At 36.0% G+C, this 27,722-nt stretch overlaps 1 protein-coding gene across 2 annotated transcripts; it reads right to left on the bottom strand.

Moving 5' to 3' along the window:
* Positions 1 to 18: 18 nt before the first annotated feature.
* Positions 19 to 27,722, bottom strand: LOC133521841 (lactosylceramide 4-alpha-galactosyltransferase-like). Of its 2 annotated transcripts, XM_061856935.1 has the most exons (4): positions 27,409 to 27,722; positions 24,483 to 25,205; positions 6,711 to 6,835; positions 19 to 5,397 (listed from the first exon to the last, which is right to left on the bottom strand). In XM_061856935.1, the coding sequence occupies exons 2-4, from the start codon at positions 25,175 to 25,177 to the stop codon at positions 5,147 to 5,149; spliced, it is 1,071 nt and encodes a 356-aa protein (XP_061712919.1). In that variant the 5' UTR covers positions 25,178 to 25,205; positions 27,409 to 27,722; the 3' UTR covers positions 19 to 5,146. The 2 variants fall into 2 exon arrangements, with proteins under 2 accessions (XP_061712919.1, XP_061712918.1); XM_061856934.1 differs by lacking the exon at positions 27,409 to 27,722 and having other exon boundaries at positions 24,483 to 25,334.

Genomic DNA, 27,722 nt, shown 5'->3' with positions numbered 1-27,722 from the left:
TGCTGCATAAAAAGTCAATTTCAATACTGCTGTTTATTATTTATTATAAAAAAGAACACTAAAACTACTCCTCGTCTACAAATCATCTTAAAAACTTAGATCCCGCGCACTCAGGGAGCGGACTGGAGGTCCACATTCTGCGGGCAGCTGATGCAAAATCTTGTTTTCTATTTTTGTTTGTGTTATCGTACGTGCAAAATGACTAGAGGCATTTAAAAAAATGAAAGCACTGAGTCCACCAACATAAATACAACGCGAGAACAAGCTATAATATTATTGATCTGTTTGTTTTACCATGGTTTTATCACTAAAATGAGCTAAAATTAATATTCAATGTACCTAGTAAAAAAAGTGTAAGTAAGAGTAATGGATTGAAATAATTGTTTTTACTGATGTACTTTCAAGCCAAAGTTCAGTTTTTTGTCCTGATTCTTGTAGTCATTATGAATTAAATCATAGAGAAGAGAATACACCTTTCTCTGACTTGCTGGTTTTTTTTTCTATATAGTGACGCTTACACAATAAAAGTATGATTGAGAACTACCTACAAGTCGACACTATGTTGTCAAGTGCCGGGGCAAGCGGACCGGTCGCAAAGAATACGATCACAATCTGTATTTTATTTACCACCTTGTCATACAACGGAGCCAAGACGTCACATATATCTAAGGCGGTTTTTATCGTGACATTCTGGCGTTCTGTGTCCTAACGGGCAACGAACTTTGAGACGCAGGCGTTCTCTTTGACTGCTGTGTTTTGAGGGCCCACCGCAAACACACCTTAATTCGCAAATTGCGGGAATCTTTCTCTGTCACTCTTAATTGGAGTAAAGTTCGCGGTAGGCCCTCTCAACGGCTCCTGAGCGTCATAATTAGGAGCTACTTTGGCTACCTACATTGCAAAGAACGCAGAACTCCAGACCGCTCTCTGTGTGTGCGGGCTCTTAAATGTAATATCAATTTAACTCATTATCATAATATTACGCATAGTATATTTGGTCCTAGTTTGATTTACATGCTTAAGTTTTTATACTGATGTCGATAGATTATCATTTAAGTATCATCATCACATATACCAATATACGACGTTTCACAGTACAACAGGGGTCTGGACACAGTCCCTATGCATAATAATCTATCTCGTCAATCTTTTTTAAAGAAAAACCCGGGCAAGTGCGAGTCCGTTTAACTCGCGCACCGAGGGTTCCGTACAAACTTTCAATTATCCCATTTAACATTAAACACGAAAGGGTTTTGACCTAAGGGTAAGTATACTAAGGGCCTGTTTCACAATGTCCAAGTAAATTCCTTAATAAGCTACTTGCCACTTATCTGGCGAATAAAGTCGTTGGCGTTTCACAATCTTCATAATAATCTTAACTGGTAGATAAATACCTTTAGATCTTAAGGTAATTTTATCTGGCAGTTAAAATATTTGTTAAGTATAGCTATATTCAATAATTTACTCGGACATTGTGAAACAGGCCCTAAGAATAATTACGAACGTGCCATCTATCGGTAAATTGGCTAACTAATTTGAAAAAAATAAGTAATTTTTTAACATTTTCCTTCAAAAAACTTTTTTTACTATGAAAATTTTTTTTGGAATGTTCAATTTGAGATCTTTTAAATGATACCTACTCCACTTGGCCTCGTAATTAGACTTTGAAAATTGCCCCCCTCTTTATATTGGGCATTTTCTATACTTAATAAAATATAAAATTACACTTTCAATGTATTTGGGTTAGCTTTGTTCATAACCATTTCAAATTTTAAATCGATAGCTCAAGTAGTTCTCGAGATATTTGGCAGTATGACGAATAGAGGACGGACGGACATATTCGCACCTTCAAAGGAACCCTCCTTTTGTACATTTTTGGTAAGGAACCCCAATAAAAACACATTTTCCAATATTCCTTCCTGGTAGCAGTGTTAATATTCGTATTCTGTGTATCTACTTATAAAACTCTGTTTGTATTTGTACCATGAATATTTTTTTTTTTTTTAATAAATATTATAGGACATTATATAAAGACGAATATCTGAAAATGAAGCGGCATTATCGAATATAATTCTATCTTCTGACTTGGCTCTTGAGCAAGAATTTCAAAACCTTCCCTTTCAAGCCTGATTGGGATTGGTAACCACATATTTTAAAACTATACAATATTAGTCGTATTACTTTTCTTATATCCTATTAACAACAAGTCACAATGTAACATTATACTCAATGCCGGATTTAGAGGTCTGGAGGCCTCGGGCAATAAAGGAGTGGAGGCCCCCTGGCCCCAAATTTTTTCCAAATAAAATGATAAATTTTCCGAATTCTTTATTGTGGGGGCCTCTCTTTTGTAGAGGCCCGGGGCAGTAGCCCCGGTTGCCCTCCCCTAAATCCGGCCCTGATTATACTTACACAATAGTTACTTTTTACTATACCTATTTAACAGTAAGTAATTAAAATTTTCAGGACTCTGAAACATGATTATCATTATCAAGCGCAGGGCCAATTACATACATCCACACCTCCTGATATCGGGCCCGAAGTCAGTCCCGATGTCGGGCCTGATAATCGTTTTCCATTTCACGGAATATCAGGACATCGTTAACAATATTAGAAATTTAAAAAATGGTTCATATGCAAAAATACCAAACATTGAATATTTTTGGCAATAGGGTTGTTTCCAATTTTTTGAAACGCTTGTATTACGTTCTATATTAACTAAAAGTTGCCCTAAAATTCAACTACATTTATACTAAAAACGGCTTTAAATATCTTAAATTAACAAAATATATTTTGACAGATGCTTTGGCGCCCAAAACGCTCTTTGAAAATTGTGTGACGTCACAGTTTACGGTGTGACACATAACTACATACAAACGTAGAAGATACGAACTGTCAACATATGTCATTTGTTATTTTTCGCCTAACTGTCAACAGTGTGAATCCGAGAGTTGTGACGTCATCAGAATCTTCAATGACGTTTCGAGTTTGGTCACGTGACGTGTGCCAAAAGATATTTTAAATTTAATATTTACAAAAATATGGTCATTACAGGTCCCCTAAAAGCCGTTTAGCATGTTCTTATAATCCAAAAGAATTTATTGGGATACAATTCTGCCCTAAGATTTGTAGATGGAAATAACCCTATTAGAGACAAAGTATTTTTTACATGTCAAATCTTGTAAAAGATGTCCTGATATTTGGTGAAATGGAAAAATACTCTTACTCGTCGGGCTTGTTTGCATGTGGATGTGGGATGTAATGGGATTGGCAACTGTCAAAGGTTTGCATAGATGGCGCCATCATAGCTTGCCCCTGTCTCTAGTTTTGTTCTATGAGATTTGGCTTAAAGTACTGGAATCCAGGTCACAAAATTCCAAAAAAAAAACAAGAATTTGACACAATTCTAGGGATTGACAGGGCAAGCTATGATGGCGCCATCTGTTAAATACTTCGACCGGCCAACCCCATTGGCCCTTAAGCAGGTAAATACTTACCGGTGATAAAGTTGTAGAAATTTGTGCAGTGAAAAAAATTCAGTTGACAGGAGCTCAACTTTATGTGTAAAGTTCCATACGTTCGGACATGATTAGGTAGATATCTAATCTTCCTCGTATGTAAACTTTCGGTAAATAACACGTTATCTTATACCTTTAAACGAGCAATTCTTGTATATATATATGTATATATATTTCTGTGATCTCGGAAACGGCTCTAACGATTTCGCTGAAATTTGGTATATGGGGGTTTTTGGGGGTATACAATCTATCTAGATTAGTCTTATGTTTGGGAAAACGCGTGTTTTCGAGTTTCCATGTGTTTTTCTTTCGACGCAGAATATGGTCGCTAATTCCGTGTTGCCGGCCACTGTCCGTCTGGTTCAGCGGGTTAAGACGCGGACTGCTAAACGAGTGTTACGGGTTCGAATCTCGCCCGATGACTAACTTTTGTTTTTTTTTTTATATGTTCAAGTTTATATATAATTTTTTAATTTTTATTGTTTTAGACAAGTTTGTTTTAGTAAAAAAATGACCTATGTAATAAGAGAAATTGGCAATGATGGCGTTACTCTGTGACAAGTGCTGTAAGGTTAAAATCGATTGTAAATAATAATAATTGTCAGTTCACATTTTATTTTTTAAGTTTATGTAGATTATCACCTATACACCACCATATTACAATAAATAGTTATATTATAACCGAGCAAAGCTCGGTCGCCCAGGTACTCATTGATAAAACGAAATAAAATGTAGGTATTGGGACCTGAGTAGACTAAATATCCTCAGTTTAGATAAGCCAATACTGATATGACATAAAATATCTTTAACTCCATCGACACTGGTTAAACAACTTCCCACATATTATAATTCGTAACATATGCTAGGTCTAAGAGTGATTTTTATTTGTCCCCCATTGATCCGCCTATGAAATACGAACTAATAGTCTGTCAAACAACTTTGTGAGTAGAAAAAGGCACGAAATGAAAAGTTTCTATGGAATAGTAGCCCTTCACGCTTACATTTTTTTAAATTTTACGCTTTTTTCTACTGACGTATTGTATGGTTTGACAGACTTAACAGATTATTCTTTAATTCAAGAAAATACTTATATTTTTACTTTCCTAATATACACATATCATGTTTCAGCCATGAGTATAAAGCTTAAAACCATCTTAAAACACTTAAACAAAAATATTGTTGATACATACTCTTAGGCGCATCGTGTGAACAACGCATTATAGGGCGGTTAAAAAAACGCGCGGTTGGTTGTCAAAACTTCTATTAAACCTGTCAAACAACAGTAGTAGAAAAAGGTGCGAAATTTTAAATTTTCTATGACACGATAATGGGTTTGAGCTTGACAGAATATAAATTATAAATTGGATATTTATACACTGGCCCTTTGACACTGACTTTGTCAGTAGAAAAGGACGGCAAATTTAAAAACTATAGGCGCGAAGAGACTTTCCACAGAAATTTGAATTTTGCACATTTTGCTACTGATAATTTGGGTGTGTTTGAGTATATTTTAGCACAGATTCACTTCGTGCTTTATTCTCGAATATCTGTCAATTGTCTGAATATTCTATTCTTATATAAATAATTATTCGGCAAAATTACAACTATCATATTATTATGCTACGAATTTACTTCGTTGAATTAAGGGTAACAGGTAGTAAAAAGTCTTTGCCATATAATTTATAAACACTGGGGCAGTATTTCCTTGCTAATTTAGCGAAAGGAGAATCCTTATGGACATCGAGGTGACCTGTCAGTTTGTTCCATACGTGGAAAATGTACGCAGTGTCTTCTAATTTTATCTCGCCCGGCTTGAAGTATTCCCATCCTTTCCAGTATTCCACCGGGTAGAAGAACTGGGGACCGTACACCTCGAAACCTGAAAAACAAAGTTAGTCTTTAAAAAACTGTTTAATTAAGCCATGGGCTTAGGGATGGAAATGTCGGATAAAATAAAATGCTTGTTCAAACTTTTTTTACTTTTTTTCAGTTTTATTCAGAAAAAAGCGGCCAAGTACGAGTCGCCCATGAAGGGATCCGTACCATTTATGACGTAGTAAAAAAACTACTTACTAGATCTCGTTCAAACCAATTTTCGGTGGAAGTTTGCATGGTAATGTATATCATATATTTTTTTAGATTTTTTATTCTGTTATTTTAGAAGTTACAGGTGGGGGGGGGGGGGGGGTGACACACATTTTACCACTTTGGAAGTGTCTCTCGCGCAAACTATTCAGTTTAGAAAAAAATGATATTAGAAAACCTAAATATCATTTTTGAAGACCTATCCATAGATACCACACCACACGTATTAGATGATTTAGATGAAAAAAAAAAGATTTTTATTTTATGACGTATTAAAAAAAACTACCCACTAGATCTCGTTCAAAACCAATTTTCGGTGGAAGTTTGCATGGTAATGTACATCATATATTTTTTTTAGGTTCATTCTCTTATTTTAGAAGTTACAGGGGGGGGGGGGACACCCATATTACCACTTTGGAAGTGTCTCTCGCGCAAACTATTCAGCTTAGAAAAAAATGATATTAGAAACTTCCATATCATTTTTGAAGACCTATCCATAGATACTCCACACGTATGGGTTTGATGAAAAAAAATTTTTGAGTTTTAGTTCTAAGTATGGGGAACCCCCAAAATTTATTGTTTTTTTTTTCTATTTTTGTGTTAAAATCTTAATGCGGTCCATAGAATACATCTACTTACAAAGTTCTTATAGTTTCGGAAAAAAGTGGCTGTGACATAAACGGACAGACAGACGGACATGACGAATCTATAAGGGTTCCGTTTTTTGCCATTTGGCTACGGAATCCTCGAACTGGCTACGAAGGCCTCGGCGCATAATGGGGCACCTACCGGTCATCCGAGGCCTAGCTGAGATGTCGTGCGCGCTGTATTGAACGATACGCTAATGTCTCTCTGTTGCCCTAATATGGAAAGTAATACAGAGCGATTACCGTTTCGTTTGCTACGGCGCAAACGATTGGCTAGGCTCTTTGGAGGCCTTTAGGTGTCCTGAATAAAAAAATATATAGACAAAGACTATAGTTTTGTCTCTGTTACGCGGCATTTCACTATGTTAGTGATAAGTAGGTTTCGACCGTGTAGTAAATAGTTGGCAACCGAATATACCCTGAACCTATTGTAGTAGGCGCTTATCTCTTAGACTTTTACCGTTGCAAGTAGCGGCAGACATTTGGCTGAGGTTGCTGGTCGAGCACTGCTGCTTGAGGATGCGCGTGATCACGCCAGGGCCGTTGTAGCCCCACACGTCGCCCCTGTAGTTGTTCTTTATGTCCCTGAAGCAAAATATATTTAATGTATTAAACAATATATTTGTATACCTAACAGCTCCCTGTTTCACCATGCTGTCCTTTGCTAAACATTGGCGATGACGATCAGAAATGTATTACAGGAATTTGGCATCGTCAGAAATGTCAGGTAAAGGATACTGAAGCACCCCATACATTACTAATTACATAATATAATGAATATTTTCATTATTGTAATTGATTTTAGTTTTATTTATCTTGATCTCATTGTCAAATACATTGCGACGATTATTTATATCATGATATGAATTTTTTTTAATGTACTTACTAACATGTAGCGATAATGATATGATATGGTACCTACTAACAATGTTTTATGTATTTTTTTAATATTCTGAAATAAAGATATTGGTATATATTTTTCTTCATACGCTTTTGGAATGTCTAATTTAGCTAAAACTGCTAAAACCCTAAATGGCTCAATCACGAAGCGTGACTCAAAAATTGTACTCGTAACGTGACGTACGCGTTTGCGTTATATTAAGTCTCATTTAGTATGGGATTTAGAAACAGCGCGCCAAGCGGAACATTTTGGAAACTCAAAATCCCATATAAATAAATAAAAATAATAATAAATAAATAATAATTTTGTGTGTGCGATTAACAAGGAGAATTTTCATTTTACTAAACGATGTAAAGCTAAGCTGTGTGGCCGGGTCACAATACTGTCAAGTAAAATCATCAGTCATCAGTCATCACTTACAAGAAATCGATCGCTGCCACCTGCCGCCTGCCGGTAATTGGTTATGGAGTTCATATCGGTCGCGTGCTGTATCGACCCGGCCACCCACCGTCATAACCGTTCACTGCACTTTTACGACCAGTGATCCTGCCTACGAAGCTGATGGTCCCGGGTTCAAATCCTGGTAAGGGCATGTATTCGTGTGATGAGCATGGATATTTGTTCCTGAGTCATTGGTGTTTTCTATGTATTTAAGTATTTATAAATATTTTTATATTATATATATCGTTGTCTAAGTACCCTCAACACAAGCCTTATTGAGCTTACTGTGGGACTTAGTCAATTTGTGTAATGATGTCCTATAATATTTATTTATTTATTTATTTATTTATTTATCACTGTGGCGTCCTAGGCACCTTTCTAAATAGAGCAGAGATGCGCGGATCTTTAATGAAGACTAGTAATTAAAAGCTTTTGTACAAGGATTTATTTTTATAAATAAGGATCAAATTATAGTACAACTTGTCACTCAATGTCTTTTAAAAATAAAGTAAAATAATAATACTTTCAATGTGTCTGGGTTAGTGTTGTTCATAACTATTTCAAATTTCAAATCGATAGCTTAAGTGGTTCTCGAGATATTTAGCGACGTCACAGACGGACGGACAGAGTCGCACTATAAGGGTTCCTTTTGTATCATTTTGGTACGGAACCCTAAAAAGGGTCATATAATTCTAATTGGCACCTGAGCGCGGGCTAGTCGAACGCTCAAAAAACCTACCAGTGTGGGTGCGCATATCGAGGAGACATTTTAGACTGGTTCTGTAGCGTTCGACTCGCCGGCACTCAGTAACCGTAGCGGGACCACACGAGAATCGCAAATTATTTTTCCATTTGTTCATTTTGAATCTTATTTCAATTACCATAGGAGTTGTAATTCAATAACCGGTTAATGTGACCGGACCCTTTTTTAGGGTTCCATAGCCAAATTGCAAAAAACGGAACCCGTATGGATTCGCCATGTCCGTCTGTCTGTCCTTTTATGTCACAGCCACTTTTTTCCGAAACTATAAGAACTATACTGTTCAAACTTGGTAAGTAGATGTATTGTATGAACCGTATTAAGATTTACCTACACACAAAAATAGAAAAAAAAAACAATAAAGTTTGGGGTTTCTAATATTATTTTTTTCTAAACTGAATAGTTTGCGCGAGAGACACTTCCAAAGTGGTAAAATGTGTCGTCTTCGTCCCCCCCCCCCCCCCCCTGTAACTTCTAAAATAAGAGAATGATAAAACTAAAAAAAAATATATGATGTACATTACCATGCAAACTTCCACCGAAAATTGGTTTGAACGAGATCTAGTTAGTTTTTTTTATACGTCATAAATTGTACGGAACCCTTCATGGGCGAGTCCGGCTCGCACTTGGCCGCTTTTTAGGTAAATTTAGCCGCTCGGGGCCAGCTACAAATCTAACGGCTAATACTATTATACTTGCCGCGAAACTAAGTGGCGAGTCAGGTCATAATGCCATCTCTTTCACTTTTGGGTGGCCTTAACAAGGGTAAAGGAGATAGCATTATGATCTCAGTCGCCAGTTAGTTTTGCGGCAGATAGATACTAATGTGGAAGAGTGATAGAGAGAGATAGCTACGATACGCTACGGATCGTTAGGCCGGCGCCCCACTGCTGCGCACGCTACATCCACGGCCCACGTTTTAATACAAACCGTGGGCAAGCCCACGAAATTTTGTATAGGAACGTGGGTCGTGTACATAGCGTGCGCTGCAGTGGGGCGCCGGCCTTAAGGATTTGCACGTTGGCTACGCGGCCAGGGTCATTAGGGTGCTTAGCCAACGTTTTTCGTTTTGCCTCTACGAAGCTTTTTTGTTATATACCGGACCGGGAAACCCGTGTTATCGGCTATGACATCGCGGTACCACCGTAGCCCAGCGGTGAATGTGGTAAAGATATCACTCTTCCCTATTAGTGCGATAGTGACAGCATTTCAGTTCTCTATACCTGGGCGACTGAGCTTTGCTCGTTTATAACTATTTATTGTAATATGATGGTGTATAGGTGATAATACTGATAATCTACATAAACTTAAAAAGTAAAATGTGAACTGACAATTATTATTATTTACAATCGATTTTAACCTTACAGCACTTGTCACAGAGTAACGCCATCTATTGTCAATTTCTCTTATTACATAGGTAATTTTTTTACTAAATTAAACTTGTCTAAAACAATAAAAATTAAAAAATTATATATAAACTTGAACATATAAAAAAAAACAAAAGTTAGTCACCGCGAGAGATTCGAACCCGTAACACTCGTTTAGCAGTCCGCGTTTTATCCCGCTGGACCAGAAGGACAGTGGCCAACATTACGAAATTAGCGACCATATTCTGCGTCGAAAGAAAAAAGCATGAAAACTCGAAAACACGCGTTTTCCCAAACATAAGACTAATCTAGATAGATTGTATACCCCCAAAAACCCCCCTATACCAAATTTCAGCGAAATCGTTAGAGCCGTTTCCGAGATCACAGAAATATATATATATACAAGAATTGCTCGTTTAAAGGTATAAGATATATGGAGCGTTATGACACGTGGACTACGCAGTAACGCACCCAGGCGAGGAGAGCATTCGTGCCAAATAGTTTAAATGGTCTCACTTAGTATCATGTTTATTTTATGATAATTAATATAATTAAGACAAATTAACATATCTAAACAAAAGCCAATAAGTAGGCACGCTATTGTTCTCAGACTAGTAAGCACACATAATAAATAACAGTATTAATTTTTTAGGTGGATGAATCACCTATGCTGTTCCATCAGCCAGGCGACAATATTATTAGTCAATCAATCAATCATAAATTCATAATTTATTCAGAAGAACATATATATGGTACATGGGACGGTATAATAAAGATATAGAACCTTAATACGTTCGGCAAAATAAATAAAAAAACCGGCCAAGAGCATGTCGGGCCACGCTCAGTGTAGGGTTCCGTAGTTACTCTTCCGTCACAATAAGCTAAACTGGAGCTTAAAGTATAGTAAATTGTTAACCAAGGGATGAAACGGTACCTTTCACCCGAGTTAAACAAATAGGCAAATTTGCATAATCAGTACCTAATTAAAGTAAGTCTTTTTACTATGAAGGGAAAACTTTTTGCGATAACTCAAAAACAGCTAAACTGATCATGTCCGCTATAGTTTTCATTTAATGTCTTTCTTAAGCTCTACTTCCACGATTTTTTTCATATTTTTTGGACCTATGGTTCAAAAGTTAGAGGGGGGGGGGACACATTTTTTTTTCTTTCGGAGCGATTATCTCCGAATATATTCACTTTATCAAAAATGTTTCTTGAAAACCCCTATTAGTTTTGAAAGACATTTCCAACGATACCCCACACTCTAGGGTTGAAGCGAAAAAAAAAAAATTCACCCCCACTTTACGTGTAGGGGAGGTACCCTAAAAAAAATTAAATTTTTAGATTTTATTGTACGACTTTGTCGGCTTTATTGATTTATATATCCATGCCAAATTTCAGCTTTCTAGCACTAACGACCACGGAGCAAAGCCTCGGACAGACAGACAGACAGACAGACAGACGGACATGGCGAAACTATAAGGGTTCCGTTTTATGCCATTTGGCTACGGAACCCTAAAAATGATTTGTTCATTTGAATTTTGATTTGTTCGGCAAAATTTTAAAATTTGTTATAAGTGTTATAAGTCTTTCTCGGCTTTATTGATTTAAAATATTAAATGTAATCGTATAAAACATAATTAAACTATAAAACTTAAAACCTAAATCTAAAAATAAATAATACTAAACTTAAAATAAAATACTAATTAGTATCTCCCTGCGGCATGGTGCACACTTATAACAAATTTTAGGTTATAACTTATAACCTAACATAACCTAACGTAACCTAACTACTTATTCTAGTGGATGTCTGCATATTATTACTTATTTAAGAAATACGTAATAAAAAAATTATAATGTCATACAGTCAAAAATCATAGTATAGAGAAATAATTAATTCATATCTATTTATATTATATATTGAATATTTATTTATTTTTTGGTTATTTTTCTATCTATGTATATTTGTATCAATGTGTATTCAAAACGTGCATTTCATTAACTTCAGTGATTGTACACTTTTGTTTGTGTTTGTCATTCATTCACCGTTACTTCTGTTCTACTCATTTCCTCAAAGGTTAACTGGAAGAGATCCCATACAGGGATAAGTTCGCCTTTGTTGTATTAAATTGACTCTGTAACTGTGTTTTTCGTGTTTTTATTTCTATGAACAATAAAGTATATACATACATATATAATTATTATAAAAATAGATTCCCATCTTAAATGTCGTAATATTACATTATTAATTTAATAGAATTACATAAAAAAAATATCATTGACAAAATTATCTATTGTATAATATGTTTAATTAGCCCTGCCTTTAATTTTCTTTTAAATAGATTTGGTGTCAGTAACTCTTCCAAATCTTCTGGTAAATGATTATAAATTAGTTTAATTATAATTAGTATTTACCGTTTATTAGGAAAACTTGTATACCACGTTATATTACAGTGCCTGGTAAAGGGGTCATCCAATAATTACATCACACGAATTTCTAGGTTTTTTGACCCCTCCCCCCCTCCTTGTCACACTTGGTCACATTTGGCAAACCCCTCCCCCCCTGGTGTGACATCATATTTTTGGATTTTTTTTTCAACAAAATCGGCGAAGCGAATTAGGTACTATTGATATTTTATCAAAATATTCTTGCCAAGAGAAATATTAGTAGGTAATTATATCACAAAACCGATTAGGAAAGAAAATTAATCGCATAAAACGATTATCGTTCCAAATACTCGTTATTTAACTGTACTGTACAGCGAAAAAAAGGGAATAAATACTGTTGAAGTTAAAGTGACGTCACAAAGTTTGTGACTCCCCCTCCCTCTTGTCACAACATGTCACATTTTCTTGAACCCCTCCCTCCCCCTAAACGTGTGATGTAATTAAGGGTGACCCCAAATGACTCATAGTGTAAAGGGCTTATATCTACCACAATAATGCAGGTTTGGTTACTTGAAATGTTATAAAATCGGGAAAGGAAAAGGACTGTCGTTTTTCCATAAAAACGTAATCCCCGTTTTCCTCTTTGAATATTGATATTATGGATTTTTTTTACATAATTTGATGTACATTAACCATAGTTATGCCTCTACGTTGGACTTTTTTAGATTTTTTTAATATTGTATAAATTAGGAGCGAAAAACATATTTCATACAAATTTTTAAATTCTATCTCTTATAATAATTAACAATTCCAAAAAATCAAACGTAGGGGCATAGGTGCTGTGGTTCATATACAACAAACTATGTCAAAATATTTTCAATAATATTAATATCCAGAGAGGAAAATGAGGACTACTTTTGTATGAAAAGGCGATTTCACGCGGGTACTCTACTTCGTTTTAAAAAGTAACCCACGCGGCCGCAACCATGGTAATGTTGTAGTACCTATATCATTTGCACTACTTAACACAACTTTAAACAAGATTTTATTTAACTTGCTTTTTTAGTGCGGGTCAAATCTTGTAAGCTTTTGATCCACTTCTGAAATTTTGCATATAATATGGAATGGAAATCGGATGACAATGCAATATGATGCCATGATGCTGGTCTAATGGTGATAAAACAACACAAAGTAATTGTGTTAGGATTGTCTCGATGAGTATGTGGAAAGAAAAGTAGTCTGCGATAAAAGCTTGTACAAAAAATGTTATTTTTCCCAAAACTTATAGTCTGTAAGTGTTAATAAGTACTTTAGTATTATAAGTTCTAGCAAAGAGAATTTTAAATAGAGGTGGATTGTCAAAGAAAATGTTTAGCCATAGTAAAACTGCCATCTTTCGACACATGATTAAAACTTTTCGAACGCCATTTGACTTTGATCCTTATGTGCTTTGATCCTTTCACTGATGTGTTAAATTTTAAATTTGTTAAATATCAAAAAGTGGCGCCCTCTAATGGCTCCTCTACACGATGGCCCAGCGTATGCCAGTCCAAGGAACGCAGGGCCGGATTTAGGGAAGGGCAACCGGGGCGACAGCCCCGGGGCCTCCACAAAAGAGGGGCCCCCACAATAGAGACTTCGGAAAATTGACCATTATATTTGGAAAATAATTTGGGGCCAGAGGGCCTCCACTCATTTGTTGCCCCGAGGCCTCCAGACCCCTAAATCCGGCATTAAAGGAACGCATTTATGCGTTAGAGGGAGCAAGTGATATTGCTATCTCATTCCACTGCATAGCTGCGTCCCTTAGACTGGCGTACGATGGGCCATCTTGTAGAGGAGCCCTAATAGATCATAGGCCAAAGGTATGGTGGTATCGATCGAGCGATGGCGCCATAACTTTTGGTCTATGCCCGGTAAAATGGCGCCACTTTTTGATATTTATCAAATTTAACACATCAGTGAAAGAATAAGATCAAAGTCAAATGGCGGTCAAAAAGATTTTAACCACGTGTTGAAAGATGGCAGTAAATTTACTGTGGCTACAAAATTTTCTTTGACAATCCACCCATCTCTATTACCAATTCTCTTTGTTTCTAGTACTAATGTCCGATTCCTCCTTGGCCTGCCTACTATGTTATGTATGGTCGATATTTCTATTAGAAACAATTATGTTCAAGGCTCCTGTCAATTAAATTAATTTTATAATCGCTCCACTATCGAATTTCCCATACTTACCGTTAGAACAGTCTTTAGTTCGTCAGTCAGTGTGTGTATCTTGTTATTCCTGTCTTTAGTATTAAATATAGAACCTTAACCATAAAATAAGACCACCTAATAGGGTTTGTTTCCCTCTATAAATCTTAGGGCAGAATAGTATCCCAATAAATGATTATGGATTATAAGAACATGTTAAACTACCTTTAGTGTACGGACGGTAGAGGCAAGGAACAAAATCTCCATATGCCAAAAAGTGTCCGACAAAAAAACATAAATAGGTGGCGCTACAATACCTAGAATACTTGACAAAAAAATCGAATCACAGACAGCGCACTTCACTCTGTCAGTAACGCCTAGGTTCTTAGCTACTCTAGTGCTACTCTGCAGAGATTTGGAACTATTATTTATAGCTGACAGCTGGACACTTTTGCAACAATTCTGCCTAAGGAGTTTCTGTTCCTTGCCTCTACCTTCCATACTTTAGTGGACCTCTAATGGTAATGAGCATATTTTTGTAAATATTGAATTTAAAATATCTTTTAACACACGTCACGTGACCCAAGTCGAAACGACATTGAAGATTCTGATGACGTCATTTATTTATTTATTACGTTTTAGTAAGAGTAAAAGAGGAAGATCCACACAATAAGCGATTTTCGGTTTTTGCGGTAGACCCCCCGTTTTTTTTAGTCTTTATTTATTTATTGAGGGTTTTTTAAACGAATAGGCCAATTAGGCCCCTCGTTGTCTGTTCTCAGTACTCACGCCGTAGCCATTTTGGTGGTGGGCAATTAATTGAAGCTTCGATAGTTGCTAAAAATTAAAATAACATCATAAATATGCTAATGGATAATGAATACCTTATGATATATAATAACTCAATTATTACAGAAAACATATTTTATTAATTGGTTAAAAACCCACACGCGCGCATACACAAATGCAGCTTGCCCACCACCAAAATGGCTACGGCTTGAGTATCAAATTTTGTACTGAGTAGACAACGGGGGGCCTCGGTGTTACGTGTGTATGTACCTATATGTATACTTACTTTACTCTTCGGTATGATGTTGGTAAACTGTGACGTCATACAATTAAATTTTCAAAGACGGTTTTGGCACGAAAGCATGGGTTAAAATATATTTTATTAATTTAACATATTTAAAGCCGTTTTTAGGGTAAAAGTTAAATTTTAGGGCAACGTTTGGTTAAAATAGATCGTATTACAAGCGTTTTTAAAAATTGGAAACAACCCCAATTTTTTGAAAAGCTTGTAAATTTTACCAAAATTTTAATCTCTTGTGCTATAAATAGGAGACTGTACAAGTTACAAGCGTCCATAGGTTACGGTAATCGCTTACTATATAGAGGGCCGTTAATTGTGTTTGCCACCAACTTGGAACATGACCCCATCACACAAACATCTACTCACTCTTATATTAAGTATACAGGGTGACATACATATCTATCGACAGGGGGTCAAAATGAATACTTTCCAAAATACAGCTTAATGTAGTAATACTAGTAATATTGTATCATACATTTAGTCAAAGTATTGGATTTTGTACATTAAAACTCTACATTTGCTTAAGGCTCGTGCACACCGGATGCATGTGCATGTGCACGCTGCTGTAATATACAGATCTTTGTGAGAGATGGCACATTGCTTGCGTGCGCGTGCACTGCTCCAATATTATAGCTCACGTACATGTCTACGCACATGCAGCCGGTGTGTTCTGGCTTGGCCTTTAACGACAAATGTATTCAGTACTACGTTCTCGATAATCTTTAGTTCAGGCAACTAGTGGCACATAGATAAATACCTTAAAACTAACATACATATGACTATAGACTTAAGTTAGTATTAAGTTTTGTTTATTTTTAAGTATTTTTTTTTATATTGACCTAAATAAACTGTACGATATACATATTATAACAATATATTTTAAAACTAAACTCTAAAATCTCATTTTGGTTGCGATGCATTACGCCACCCCGCAGTGTCACTAGTGTCAGGGAGGACAGGGAGCCGGCCGGGGAACCGCCGAAACTTGACACCCTTCGGCCAAAACTTCTCCTTGTTGAGTACCTACATATATAAGGTACCTACACGGTGGCAGTTACATAGTTAACACACATGATCACAATGACTGTGCCAGCGCATTCTAATGTCGTCATAGAAATGCAACCGTAATAGACAACTCCTAGCTAGCTACAACTACCTAAACGTCCGCAAACTTCACTAGTATAATTTGACCCCTTCATTAGCAAAAACTATTTGTTAACAGAGGTATAGTTATAATGGTTATATGACAGTCAGACAAAAGTCAATGACAGTATCGTGTTCAGCTACGCATTAGTGAACTCATTTACCTCTATTCATCGATATAACGTACGTATAACACTTTGTTTTCTACCTTTTCACGGTGAAAATAAACTGTAGGTGAAACTTGACGTGTATAAAGCTGAAAAAGTCCTGGCGATAGACGTACTTACTTTATATTTTTGGAAATATCTCTCCGTAGCTCCTCCGGGTAGCTAGTAATAGTGTACATTTGAAAGTTAATTTCTCGTATGATAGGATTTGCACGTCTTAGGTACAGTGGACATCAAAGATGTATGTAATAACACACTAGCGGGTAAACATATTACACGTTTACCTTACTTCTTTGTAATAAGAAGAAAAGTTAGGTTTTAGGGTCAACTGCATGCACTTTTCGTATTTGATAAGAGCTTGTATCACCTTCCCGAATTTAGTAATTGACAAGAGCGACGCCGCAACACGTGAGACGTGGTAGGAGGTGTTAAATATGCGAAGGATCGGCCGGGAGGTTAAGGAATTAAAGGGATCAATAGTAGATTGTTAACCAAGGGATGAAAGGCGCCCATTTATGACGAGGTATTTTATTTATATGTCGCCAGGTGTTGGTTTGGGGTGAACTACCAGTAATACCTAATGGTCAGTTAATGGCAGTTGGCCAGGGCTGCGTGATGATCGATGACTAATCACATAGTAAACGCAATGACCTTGTCTTGTTGTATGGCATGTACATTTCTGACGGAGTTTTATTGGACATATTGGTAAGTAATGTATTTTTTATCGTCTTCAAAAATTCCAGGGTGTTTATATAAGGCAGAAATGTCATTAATAGAATGATTTGAAAAAATGGCATTAAAAAATGTGAAGTATAGTCGATTTTTTTTAAATTTAGGTACGTATTCTATTTCACCCTGCATGCGTATAACAAGCTCACTTTTGATTAAGTTTAGTGCGTATTGATTGACCGGAATAGGATAGTTAATAATTTAACATAAATTAGTAGGTACGAACCTAAATAAGTACTTCACTCTACCGATAAGTTTTCCCCATTGTATTTATTACTTAATAATTTCATTTTCTTTAAAATGTATTTGATAACATCCACTTGACTGTATTCTAGCAAATAAATGATTTGATTGATTGATGTTTGGAATTACAACGGTAAAATCTTATACATAGTTAATTAGTTTACTACTAACAATTATAAACCGTGTACTTACTTCTAAAAATATTGATACGGACAAAAAAGTGCCAAAAATATGACCTTTTTGCCCATATATACATATTTTTGGTACATTGTCAGCGTCGATATTTTAGACGTGACTGTACCTAAGTACCAGTTATCAGTTCCGTTTCACAAGTCGAGTGTTGTCCTGTTATCTCAGGATGTGATGGTATACCAAACCCACTTGTACAAACATGATAACGGCTAACCAGGGTTTACTTATACTTATACCTACTCTTTAATACTCTAATACTTAACTGTTGGGATTATGCATGTTAACTGATAACACACCATAGATATAATATAATATTCCTAAAGATGGAGTCTAAGCCAGCTGTCACCGTAGCCACACACACTCAGCCACATGTTTATGTACCTACGATTAACAATAAGTAACCAGACGTTGCAGCCATGTCGATAAAGTCATATCGATAAACTATCGGCATGTTTTACAATTTTAATTTTACTTAAAAGGATTTTAACAACCTAAAATGAACAGATAACCATTATAAATGTATAACACAACTATAACAAAACCAGTTAAAATATGTTTTCCACAATAATTGAGTTATTCTATTATCTCAATATTGCGTCGAAATACGGTTTATTATTGGCCGGGCTACTGTGTTGTCGATATATGGTACCTAAACAATATTGCTGTTTTAGTTTAGTTGGAGTGCATCGCCAACAAACTGTTTTACAGTTTGGCGAAACTTTAATTATAGCCTTTTTTTTATTATTAATTCTCAACAATAATTATTGTGTCGATTGCCGAGGCAATTGTATATTGTGATTTGTGAAAAAAAAACATAAAGGATTAATTATCTATTAGCATTTCTATGATGTTAATTTTTAGTGAAGATATCGTAGCATCAATTAATCGGTATTCCGTTCCGCTGTGTAGACACTTGTAAGTCTTGTAACACACTAGCGTTGACAGTTACTGCGGTAAGATTACCATATGAAAAAAAATATTATTCTGACTAAAGTCCGACCATCATCCTAAATATTCTGACATTTCTCCAAAAACAGGGGATTTAAATTTACGAGATTATAATACAGTTGCTTTTATACTCTCTTCTCGTTTGTAGTTTCACTATTGACACAATGGTCGTAGTACCTGGTCGTGGACCTCGTTTTGCTATTAAATAACGACAAGCGACGAAATCGGCGTTGTCCACGATTTACCGTACCATGTTACTCAACATCTACTCCAAATTTTAAACTAGTCTCTAGTGGTTATATCGTTGATGTCTCTATAAACAAATATCCCTTGGGCTATGATTGTATATGCAACTAATAGGTATGGACGTCGACTATCTTTAAAAAATCAACACTTCATTATAAATTATTATTTCATTATAAATTATTATCTCCTTAGCCTCTCATTTTTATGAATAGATAAATGCATTTACCTCACTAACAGATCTATATTATTTAATTATTATTTTTTGAATTTACTAGTCAGGAACCGCTTTAAAAATCATACCTACCTCTTTTTACTGTTTTCATCCACTAAAAGTATTCAATCTTCATTAGTTTTGGATCACCGCTCGTATATTACACGGTCTTCTAAAAGGCTTCATAAATAGCTTACTAAACAAACAGTCGCTGTCGCCGAAATTGGTCAGGAGGAATCATTATCATTATACGGTCCATTGTTTAAAGAATTAGGCCGCATTGAGGTTCATCATGACAAATTATTTGACATTAAAATATATTATTGCAGACCGTAGTCCATATTTCTGTTAACCAGAACGCCAGACAGCGAAGGAATATGCCGTGCCCCGGACGCCAGGTGATCGCGATCATTTAAGCGAAATTGAACTTTACGGAGTTCGGCATAACTCCCTATTGCATTAGTGAAACTGTCGGCTGTAGCCGTCATTGGCGTGGGTAAGACTTTCCGATGACGGCCACAGCCGACTATGGCGGTCAAAGGGTTAGGTCTAGGTAATTAGTAAAAGACATTGGTACATTTTCCACGTGGGCAGCCACAATTGCTCTGACTAACCATAGCTACTAAAGTGACTAAACAGTAAGTAAGTGAATTGTCCGACAAAAGGAAGTAGATTATTGTTATAATGACACTTTCAATGAAGTCATAATACTAAGTACACAGCGTGGATTTTTTAATAAGGAACTGAGGGACACTACCAGTACCAGATCCCGTGTCTGTTCTACTGAACACCAATCGCCAATGTGAAGTTTATTAAAGAGTTAGGGTAAGTCTCCTAAGCCGTTATCGCAAAGCAGCACATCAACTCGATAGTTTTTGCCGTCAGCGCCACAATTAAAAATTCCACCTGTATAGGTGCCTGCAGTATTGGCCGAACGGACGGTCACAGTTTACGGCTCAATTTTTAATGGTTAATTTTCAATCTGGACAACGGCTACGTCGTCAACAGACAGAACACGAAATTTGTGCTGACTTGCGAAAACGTACGTATCGTGTTGATATCCCTTTCACGTAAACAGATCAATAACTCGTGGAATAGAAATCACAAAAATCTCCACCAGTCAGTTGAACTATGTCCACAATACGTATTTATAGGTGGGGCGTTTTTACATATGGCTGTTGTTTTCGCGAAAACTTCCTGCCTATTTTTCGATTTCAATGAATAATTTTTTTTTTTTTTTTTTATTAAAAACTGATCGGCGATTGGCTCTAGTCACACCTGATGGAAAGTGAAGACAGGGCCTAAGATGGAGCTCACCGATTCAGTAGTGAAACTGGTAGTAGTATTTGGGGATAATATTGCACAGATCGATCTAATCCTATACCAAGTAAAGCTTTTACTATGGGTACTAAGCGACGATATAATATACTCTACACTACAGCTAAGGAGTTCTGTGGGTATGATTGGTACAGTACGATTAGGTGAAAAAATGTATACATATTTATGAACTTGACTGTATGACAATGAATGTCGCGTTATGAATGATATTTGTGACATTATCTATGAAAGGGGACCTTATTGTCGATGGCGCTTACGCCGAACTGCGTCCCGCAACGTTGTATTTGAATCGGAGCATCGTTTATGACGGCGGAAGCGCCATCGACAATAAGGTCCCTTTTCATAGATAACGTCACATTTTTTAATCGCGGTATGATTAAGTACAATGTTTTATCAGATACCGATACGTGTACCTAAATAAATCATGTGTGTAATAAAAATACTTATAACAGAAAACATTTATGTTCATCTAATCATTTCACTAAAAGTATAAAATAAATTAAAAACTGTCTTCAATTAGAAACGCGGCAGCAAAAGACTGGTCAGAAATCATAATATAAACCACATGTAACAGGATACGTAGCTTTAGTTTAGAATTTTGTCTTCAGGTCAATGTGGTGAAGACCATCCAAAAGATAAGACCGTCTACAAGGTCTTTCGTCACTTTTAACTCCCGCGTTTGTACACATACTCCACTTACAGAAGGTCGGTAGAGCAGGAGTGAAGCTCTTCCTTTCTATGTCTGAGCTGAGCATGTCTGTGTGACAAACGTAGAATGCGACAAGAGCGAGAGTTCTTGCCCTATGACAGCTTTCCCTACATTGGTCTTAAGCAGTCGAAAAAAAATGCCGTTAATGGGATCAAAAAAGCTCCCTAATATTCACAGAGCGGCAAACGGCGAATAATACTCATTATTTAGGTATGGTAACCAGCAATTAGGGTGACCGATCTGATTTCTGATTTTACGGGAAAACTTCACGCCGTTTTTTAGGGTTCCGTAGCCAAATGGCAAAAAACGGAATATAGATTCGTCATGTCCGTCTGTCTGTCCGATTATGTCACAGCCACTTTTTTCCGAAACTATAAGAGCTATATTGTTCAAACATGGTAAGTAGATGTACGTATTCTATAAACCGCATTAAGATTTTTACACAAAAATAGAAAAAAAAAAACAATAAATTTTGGGGGTTCCCCGTACTTAGAACTGAAACTCAAAAAATATTTTTTCATCAAACCCATACGTGTGGGGTATCTATGGATAGGTCTTTAAAAATGATATTGAGGTTTCTAATATCATTTTTTTCTAAACTGAATAATTTGCGCGAGAGACTACCAAAGTGGTAAAATGTGTCCCCCCCCCCCCGTAACTTCTAAAATAACAGAATGAAAAATCTAAAAAAAAAATTATGATATACATTGCCATACAAACTTCCACCGAAAATTGGTTTGAGCGAGATCTAGTAAGTCGTTTTTTTTAATACGTCATAAATGGTACAGAACCCTTCATGGGCGAGTCCGACTCGCACTTGGCCGCTTTTTTTATTAAAAATTAACTCTTTTTTTTATTACTAAAACTTGGCATAGACAAGAACCTATACAATTGCTAAATTTATTAATGAAAGACTTTTAAAAAAACAATATTACTTATCCCGGGTCCTGTGGTGTTCACCGCATGTGCGAGAAAAGAAATATTTTTCATTAAATGAAATTGAATTATAAAGTTACGGGACAATGTTGGTATATTGGTGCTTGGTTTTGCCAAATTAAGGTACAATGAAAAATTCGTGCCTGAAATACGGGACATCTGGTCACCGTACCAGCAATAATAATTGCACTAACGAAGCGCGCGAAAGTATTAATGTGACTCGTAAAATTAAAATTAAAATACAAAATACCCATTTACACGATGATAATTTATTTTGCATTAAACATTACCAGGTACCAGGTCTTAATAAATAGTAATAGGTACATATAGCGGTAGGTTTACATGCTTAACCTAATTTGGTATGCAAAAGGGGTATAGTTTCTATTTTCCTCTGTGAGCTTCTACGGGTTATCGTCTTATCTATTGTTTAAAAACCGCAAAGGCGCGTGCCACTATGAAAAAATGGGCAGGCCGCATAGGTAGCGTTTATTGAATTACTACTCTATTGAGCACGGAATAAGATTCATTATGAACTAATACAGAATTCTAACAGAATAGCTGTCTGATCTCTATTGGTGCGTCTAAGGTACAACTAAAACTAATATTTTACAACCAAATAACAAAACCATTTTGAATTATGGTTCCTATTGTCCCATTTTATTACAAGCTTTCATTTAAGAATATTACTCGGATACATACTGGGATTGCTAATTTACCCTGTGTCGAAAAATTCACTCAGACTATAGAAGTTTTTATCATTAAGCCATTGATGTAATTTATTTTTAAATAATATAAGATTCACTGTGCGGAATTCAACAGGTATTTTATTATATATGTTAATTGTTTTAATAATGTCTAGTTCGTGGTCTTTAACAGAATTACTTTCTTTGTTTGATGTCACTCATGTCACTATGATGGAAATATCATCGGCGTATAAAATACGGGTTAGTATCACGGGGTCTAATTAGCAACTCGTCTATAGGGCTACTCGTCTAAGTCGCAGCTGGTCTACATCACCTTCGTCTAAATATCAATTGGTCTAAAAAGCAGCTGGTCTACAATGTCTACGGTGTCTTGTTATCGCAGTTATATCGTTTATGTACAACAAAAATAAAATCGGACCCAGAACACTTCCTTGCGGTACTCCATATTTGTTGTGCCTAAAATTGGCTAAAATCAGACGAGTAATTAACTAATTCATTATTTTGATTTACATGATGCGTCAGATATTGTGCAAGATATTATCACAGATTATTATCATTCTCGATTGGCTTAATTGGGTTGAATCGAGGCACAAGAAACTCGACATTTGAGTCTATTTTCGTCGGAAATGCAATAGTCGCATGAGATCGGGGTTGTTTATTTAGAAATCCCTAAATATACATGAACTGCGCTCTGTAAGTTGGTACGTCAGTCACAAATCTGGGCAGTTATCTATTCCCTTGAGAGTAATTAAACAAATGTATTTATTTAAGACTTGTGTACTCGTACTACGCTACTAAACTAGGTACGGCCGAGGAAATTGATTCTTTAGCAGTTTACGGTTCACTTTACATTGGACATCTCTTAGCAAAAGTATCTACAACCAACTTTACTTGAACCGCAAACTGCTAAAGAATCAATTTCTTCGACTGTACCTAAATAGCCTATTTTGGTACCTAGTTTACATTTTCCAAGCTTCACTCGAAGTAAACAATCTGTTCTACTTTCGAAAAAATGGTCCTCTTCCCTAAAGCCAGTGTATAGAACGTGTCCTTCACGACGAACGCGTGCCTCGACTAGTAATAAGTATTGTCATGTTATTATACGTTAGATTTGAAAGATCTGCGTGTCATCGTGGATGACACGAACTATAAAAAATAAAGATTTGGGTACAATTTACTACGGCTTTCATCATAAAATAAGAGGGTTCAGTAAAAAATATAAACTTTAAAGTTCATTGAATATTATCAAAATTCACACGTAGTTATCGCGGTACTAGAACAAGACTATCAAAGAACACATGTAAACATGTTTGTTTTGTATAAACGGAATTTTCTGCCTACACATTATAAACCTCTAAGATATGTTCACGGAAAAGGCGCATAACATTAAGTCATTCTAAAAATTTTCGACCTATTAGATCTAGAGTCTGTGCGGAAAGAGAAGAGTCGTGGAATATAAGGAAACCAATACATTATATGACTTCCGCACAGACTCTATTTCATAAGAATCATTAATAACTCACCTGATGGCCGCCTCAGCGACGCTCCTACCAAGCTGGTCCCTTGAGAAAGCCAGGGCTCCAGCAGCCACCGCCGTGTCCGTCTCCCTCGCCGCCCAGTTCCTCACCAGCGGATCCAGCGCCTTCGCTACCACCACATCCAAGTCCAAATACACCCCTCCAAACTTATATAAAGATAAATACCGAAGCACATCAGACGTGTGCGATATACGCCACCGTGTCCTGTTCAACGCACCACCGGAAACCATACTCTCCAAAGGAGTTCTTTTAGCGTAATTAGTAATTTGCACTCTAGATAATCTAACATTTGTAAAGTTCCTTAACACTGATAAACTACCATTTTTCAAAGTGTTCTTTTGCACAGGAGCAGCGAATAGAACGTTTATTTGCCATCCAGGGTGAGCGCGGGCCGCAGATTCCACAGCACATGCTTGCCGCGGATCCAAATCTCCTTTACAAGATGTTTCGTGGAAGAATATTGAGCGGGATGGCGGTTGAAACTCCCCGCTCTCTGCTCGGGGTAAAGTATTGTCTGGGTCTATGTAATGGCACGATATATCTTCTAAAGGGCCCCAGTGAATAAAGTAAAGGTCTGGGGACAGTGGCGTCTGTAGAACTACGTAGCCACAAAGAATCACCAAGACGACGCATGTTAATATTCGCCGGCGTCTTAGTTTGATTATTATTTTCTTAATCATTCTAGCTATTTTATATCTATAAAATACACTGTAAAACTCATACATTAAAGCTGGCAGTCCAGCATTTATAAAATCTCAGTTTAGTAATCCGATCAAGGCCTGTCGACTTCCTTAGAAAGACATGACGCTTCATAATTGCGCATGTGTGGTCTGACCTCCTGGAAATAGATACCAGTTATTAATATAAAAATATTTTGTTACAGCAACATTGCTCCTATCGACTTTGTCTATTCAACTTTGGGAACAAATAAAATCATTTTTATCAAATATTTTGATTTATGTCACACTACCATATGTCAATTATTATTATTTTATATAAATTATTACCTATTTCAGTTTGTCTTTGTCTATGTTCATAAAATCTATGGAGGTCAGAGGCACAAATACCCTCCATAAAGCCTTGCACTTGGGTCTGGCCGGTTAGAACATAGACAAAAGTCTGCAATGTCAATGCTGTCAAAGTCATTGACGCAAAACTATTTTCATTTTCAAAACTATCAGTTTTCATATGAAATGATTAAATAACGATTTATATTCTTGAAATAGATTTATTGATTAATATTTAAAATTAAAAATCCACCGCACAGTATCTCCGCTCAGACTCGGTTAAAGTTTAATCCATTGTACTAAACTAAGAAACAACAATTATTTCAAGGCAAGAAATATTTTAATCAATAAATAAAATAAAATAAGTGTACTATTGCCAAATTCAAATACATAAATTAAAATCTTACCACCCTCTTAAGCCGTGCGGCCGCCCTATCGCGTCCAAAATTACAATCTAAATTCATCATAGATGTAAATTCTAACATTGTTTTAGCTGGCAATTTAGAACTCTGGTAGCTATTAGCAAGGTTAGTAATTAGGGACATAGGTTATAGTATTGTTTAAAATGTGACTGTTTTGTTTTAGAGGGTCAACGTGAGCAAAAAATCCTTGGGCGTCATATCATTTCCTTGGAAAGGCTCAAAATCAAAAGGCACGGATCCGCCACATAATTGTGACTAGTTGTAGTTTCCCGGTGACCATCAACAAGACCGCTGCACTGAGCTGTGGAGCAGAAAGTGTCCGACAATCGGATAGATGTAATAACAACTTTGTCTGTCATATATTCATGTATTTTTAGTTTTATAGGCTGATATATGTGATATGATTACAAGTTACTCTAATTGCAATGTTGGAGTAAAATCAGATGTGCCAAAGATCATGTTTTAGATATATAAAAAGCTATATTAAATGCAATAAATAGTATATGTATATATATAAAATTGTTTTTATCATGAAGATTTTAATGACTTCTATTTATTATTATGAAGGTGATCTGGGAATTAAAACATGCGCTAAAAATAGGCGACCTAAACATAAATAACGCCTTAAAAAAATCAAAAGATAATCACACGCACAGCATAGGTTAACTATTTGGTACCCACATCAATAATGAACCGAAATTACCGACCTGTGGTCTCATTGAATAAAATTCATATAGGTATGTAGATATTATATGGAAGTGTCACAGTTAGTTTAACAAGCCCTGTCCGATACATAAATTTGTATTGTATATGACTTTTTTCCTGCCTATTGTATGTTTTTCGAACGAATTAAGCTCTTTTGATCCTAATATATAGGAATAAAAATATTTATAACTTGATAATGAACTGTATTGTTACCTTTTATATTGAAAAAAACTTTAAAATATAGATATCATTATCTCTTAGGACAAAAGATGCCTGTGATTTTGATTAATATGTAACATAATATTTTTTTATTTGATAAATACTAATTTAAAAACCTCACCCCAACAAAACCAAAAAATTAAAAAATACAAAAAGAAATTCCGTCGCCGGGATTCGAACCCAGAACCACTAGCTAGAACTGGATCACTACCTACCAAAACCCGCCAGGCTAAGCCGGTTGTCAATTTTAGTACTGAGATACAAAGAGAGCGCCACTAGTATAAACGAACTTTTGAAAGGGGCATTTTTTTGTATGGAGTTAGCGTTCTTCTCCTAGTGAGTATTATATTCTTTGGTTATTGGCCTCTTTGAATTTGTATTTGCGATATTTATTCCAGTATATCTGCTGCGACACCATCATTGTTCTCTGCAGTACATGTTGAGAGAATCTTGAAAGAAAATCCCGTATTATTTAATTGAGCACTTGGACAACATATTTTCTTCTTCCTTTATTTCAATGGCGGTCTCGCAGCATATTTTGTTTTGCTCTCTGTTTACGTTTCACGTTCACTGCTTTTGTCACTATCGATATTTGAAGAGGGGGACACGATGCGCGCCAACCGCGACCCGGCGCCTACTGGTCTCTTGGACTACGGGTTGCATTTGTTGGTTATTAGCCGTTGGCTCAAGCCATAGGGGATAACGATGAAATAATAAATAATGGCTTATTATTAACGCCATTTACCAATTTTACCTATAAGTGCGCCGTGCGGCATTGAATCTACATAGAATTCGTTGCTCCAATACTTAGCCGGTAATTATCTAAAATTGCATGCCATTTGTTGCAAGGTCTGGACAAAGCTTGTATACCT

Source organism: Cydia pomonella, chromosome 10 (genome assembly GCF_033807575.1).
Source record: "Cydia pomonella isolate Wapato2018A chromosome 10, ilCydPomo1, whole genome shotgun sequence".
In the NCBI taxonomy this organism is placed as follows: Eukaryota; Metazoa; Arthropoda; class Insecta; order Lepidoptera; family Tortricidae; genus Cydia; species Cydia pomonella.
Note: the sequence above shows the minus strand (reverse complement) of the source record. Positions and strands in the feature narration are given on the sequence as shown.

Coding starts and splice junctions, on each gene's coding strand:
- LOC133521841 (XM_061856934.1), bottom strand. CDS start 25,222: ATGTATGAGTTTTACAGTGTATTTTATAGATATAAAATAGCTAGAATG. Junction 6,836..24,482: donor GTCGCTGAGGCGGCCATCAG/GTGAGTTATTAA, acceptor ATTTTGCTTCAG/GGACATAAAGAACAACTACA. Junction 5,398..6,710: donor GTCTGCCGCTACTTGCAACG/GTAAAAGTCTAA, acceptor TTTGTTTTTCAG/GTTTCGAGGTGTACGGTCCC.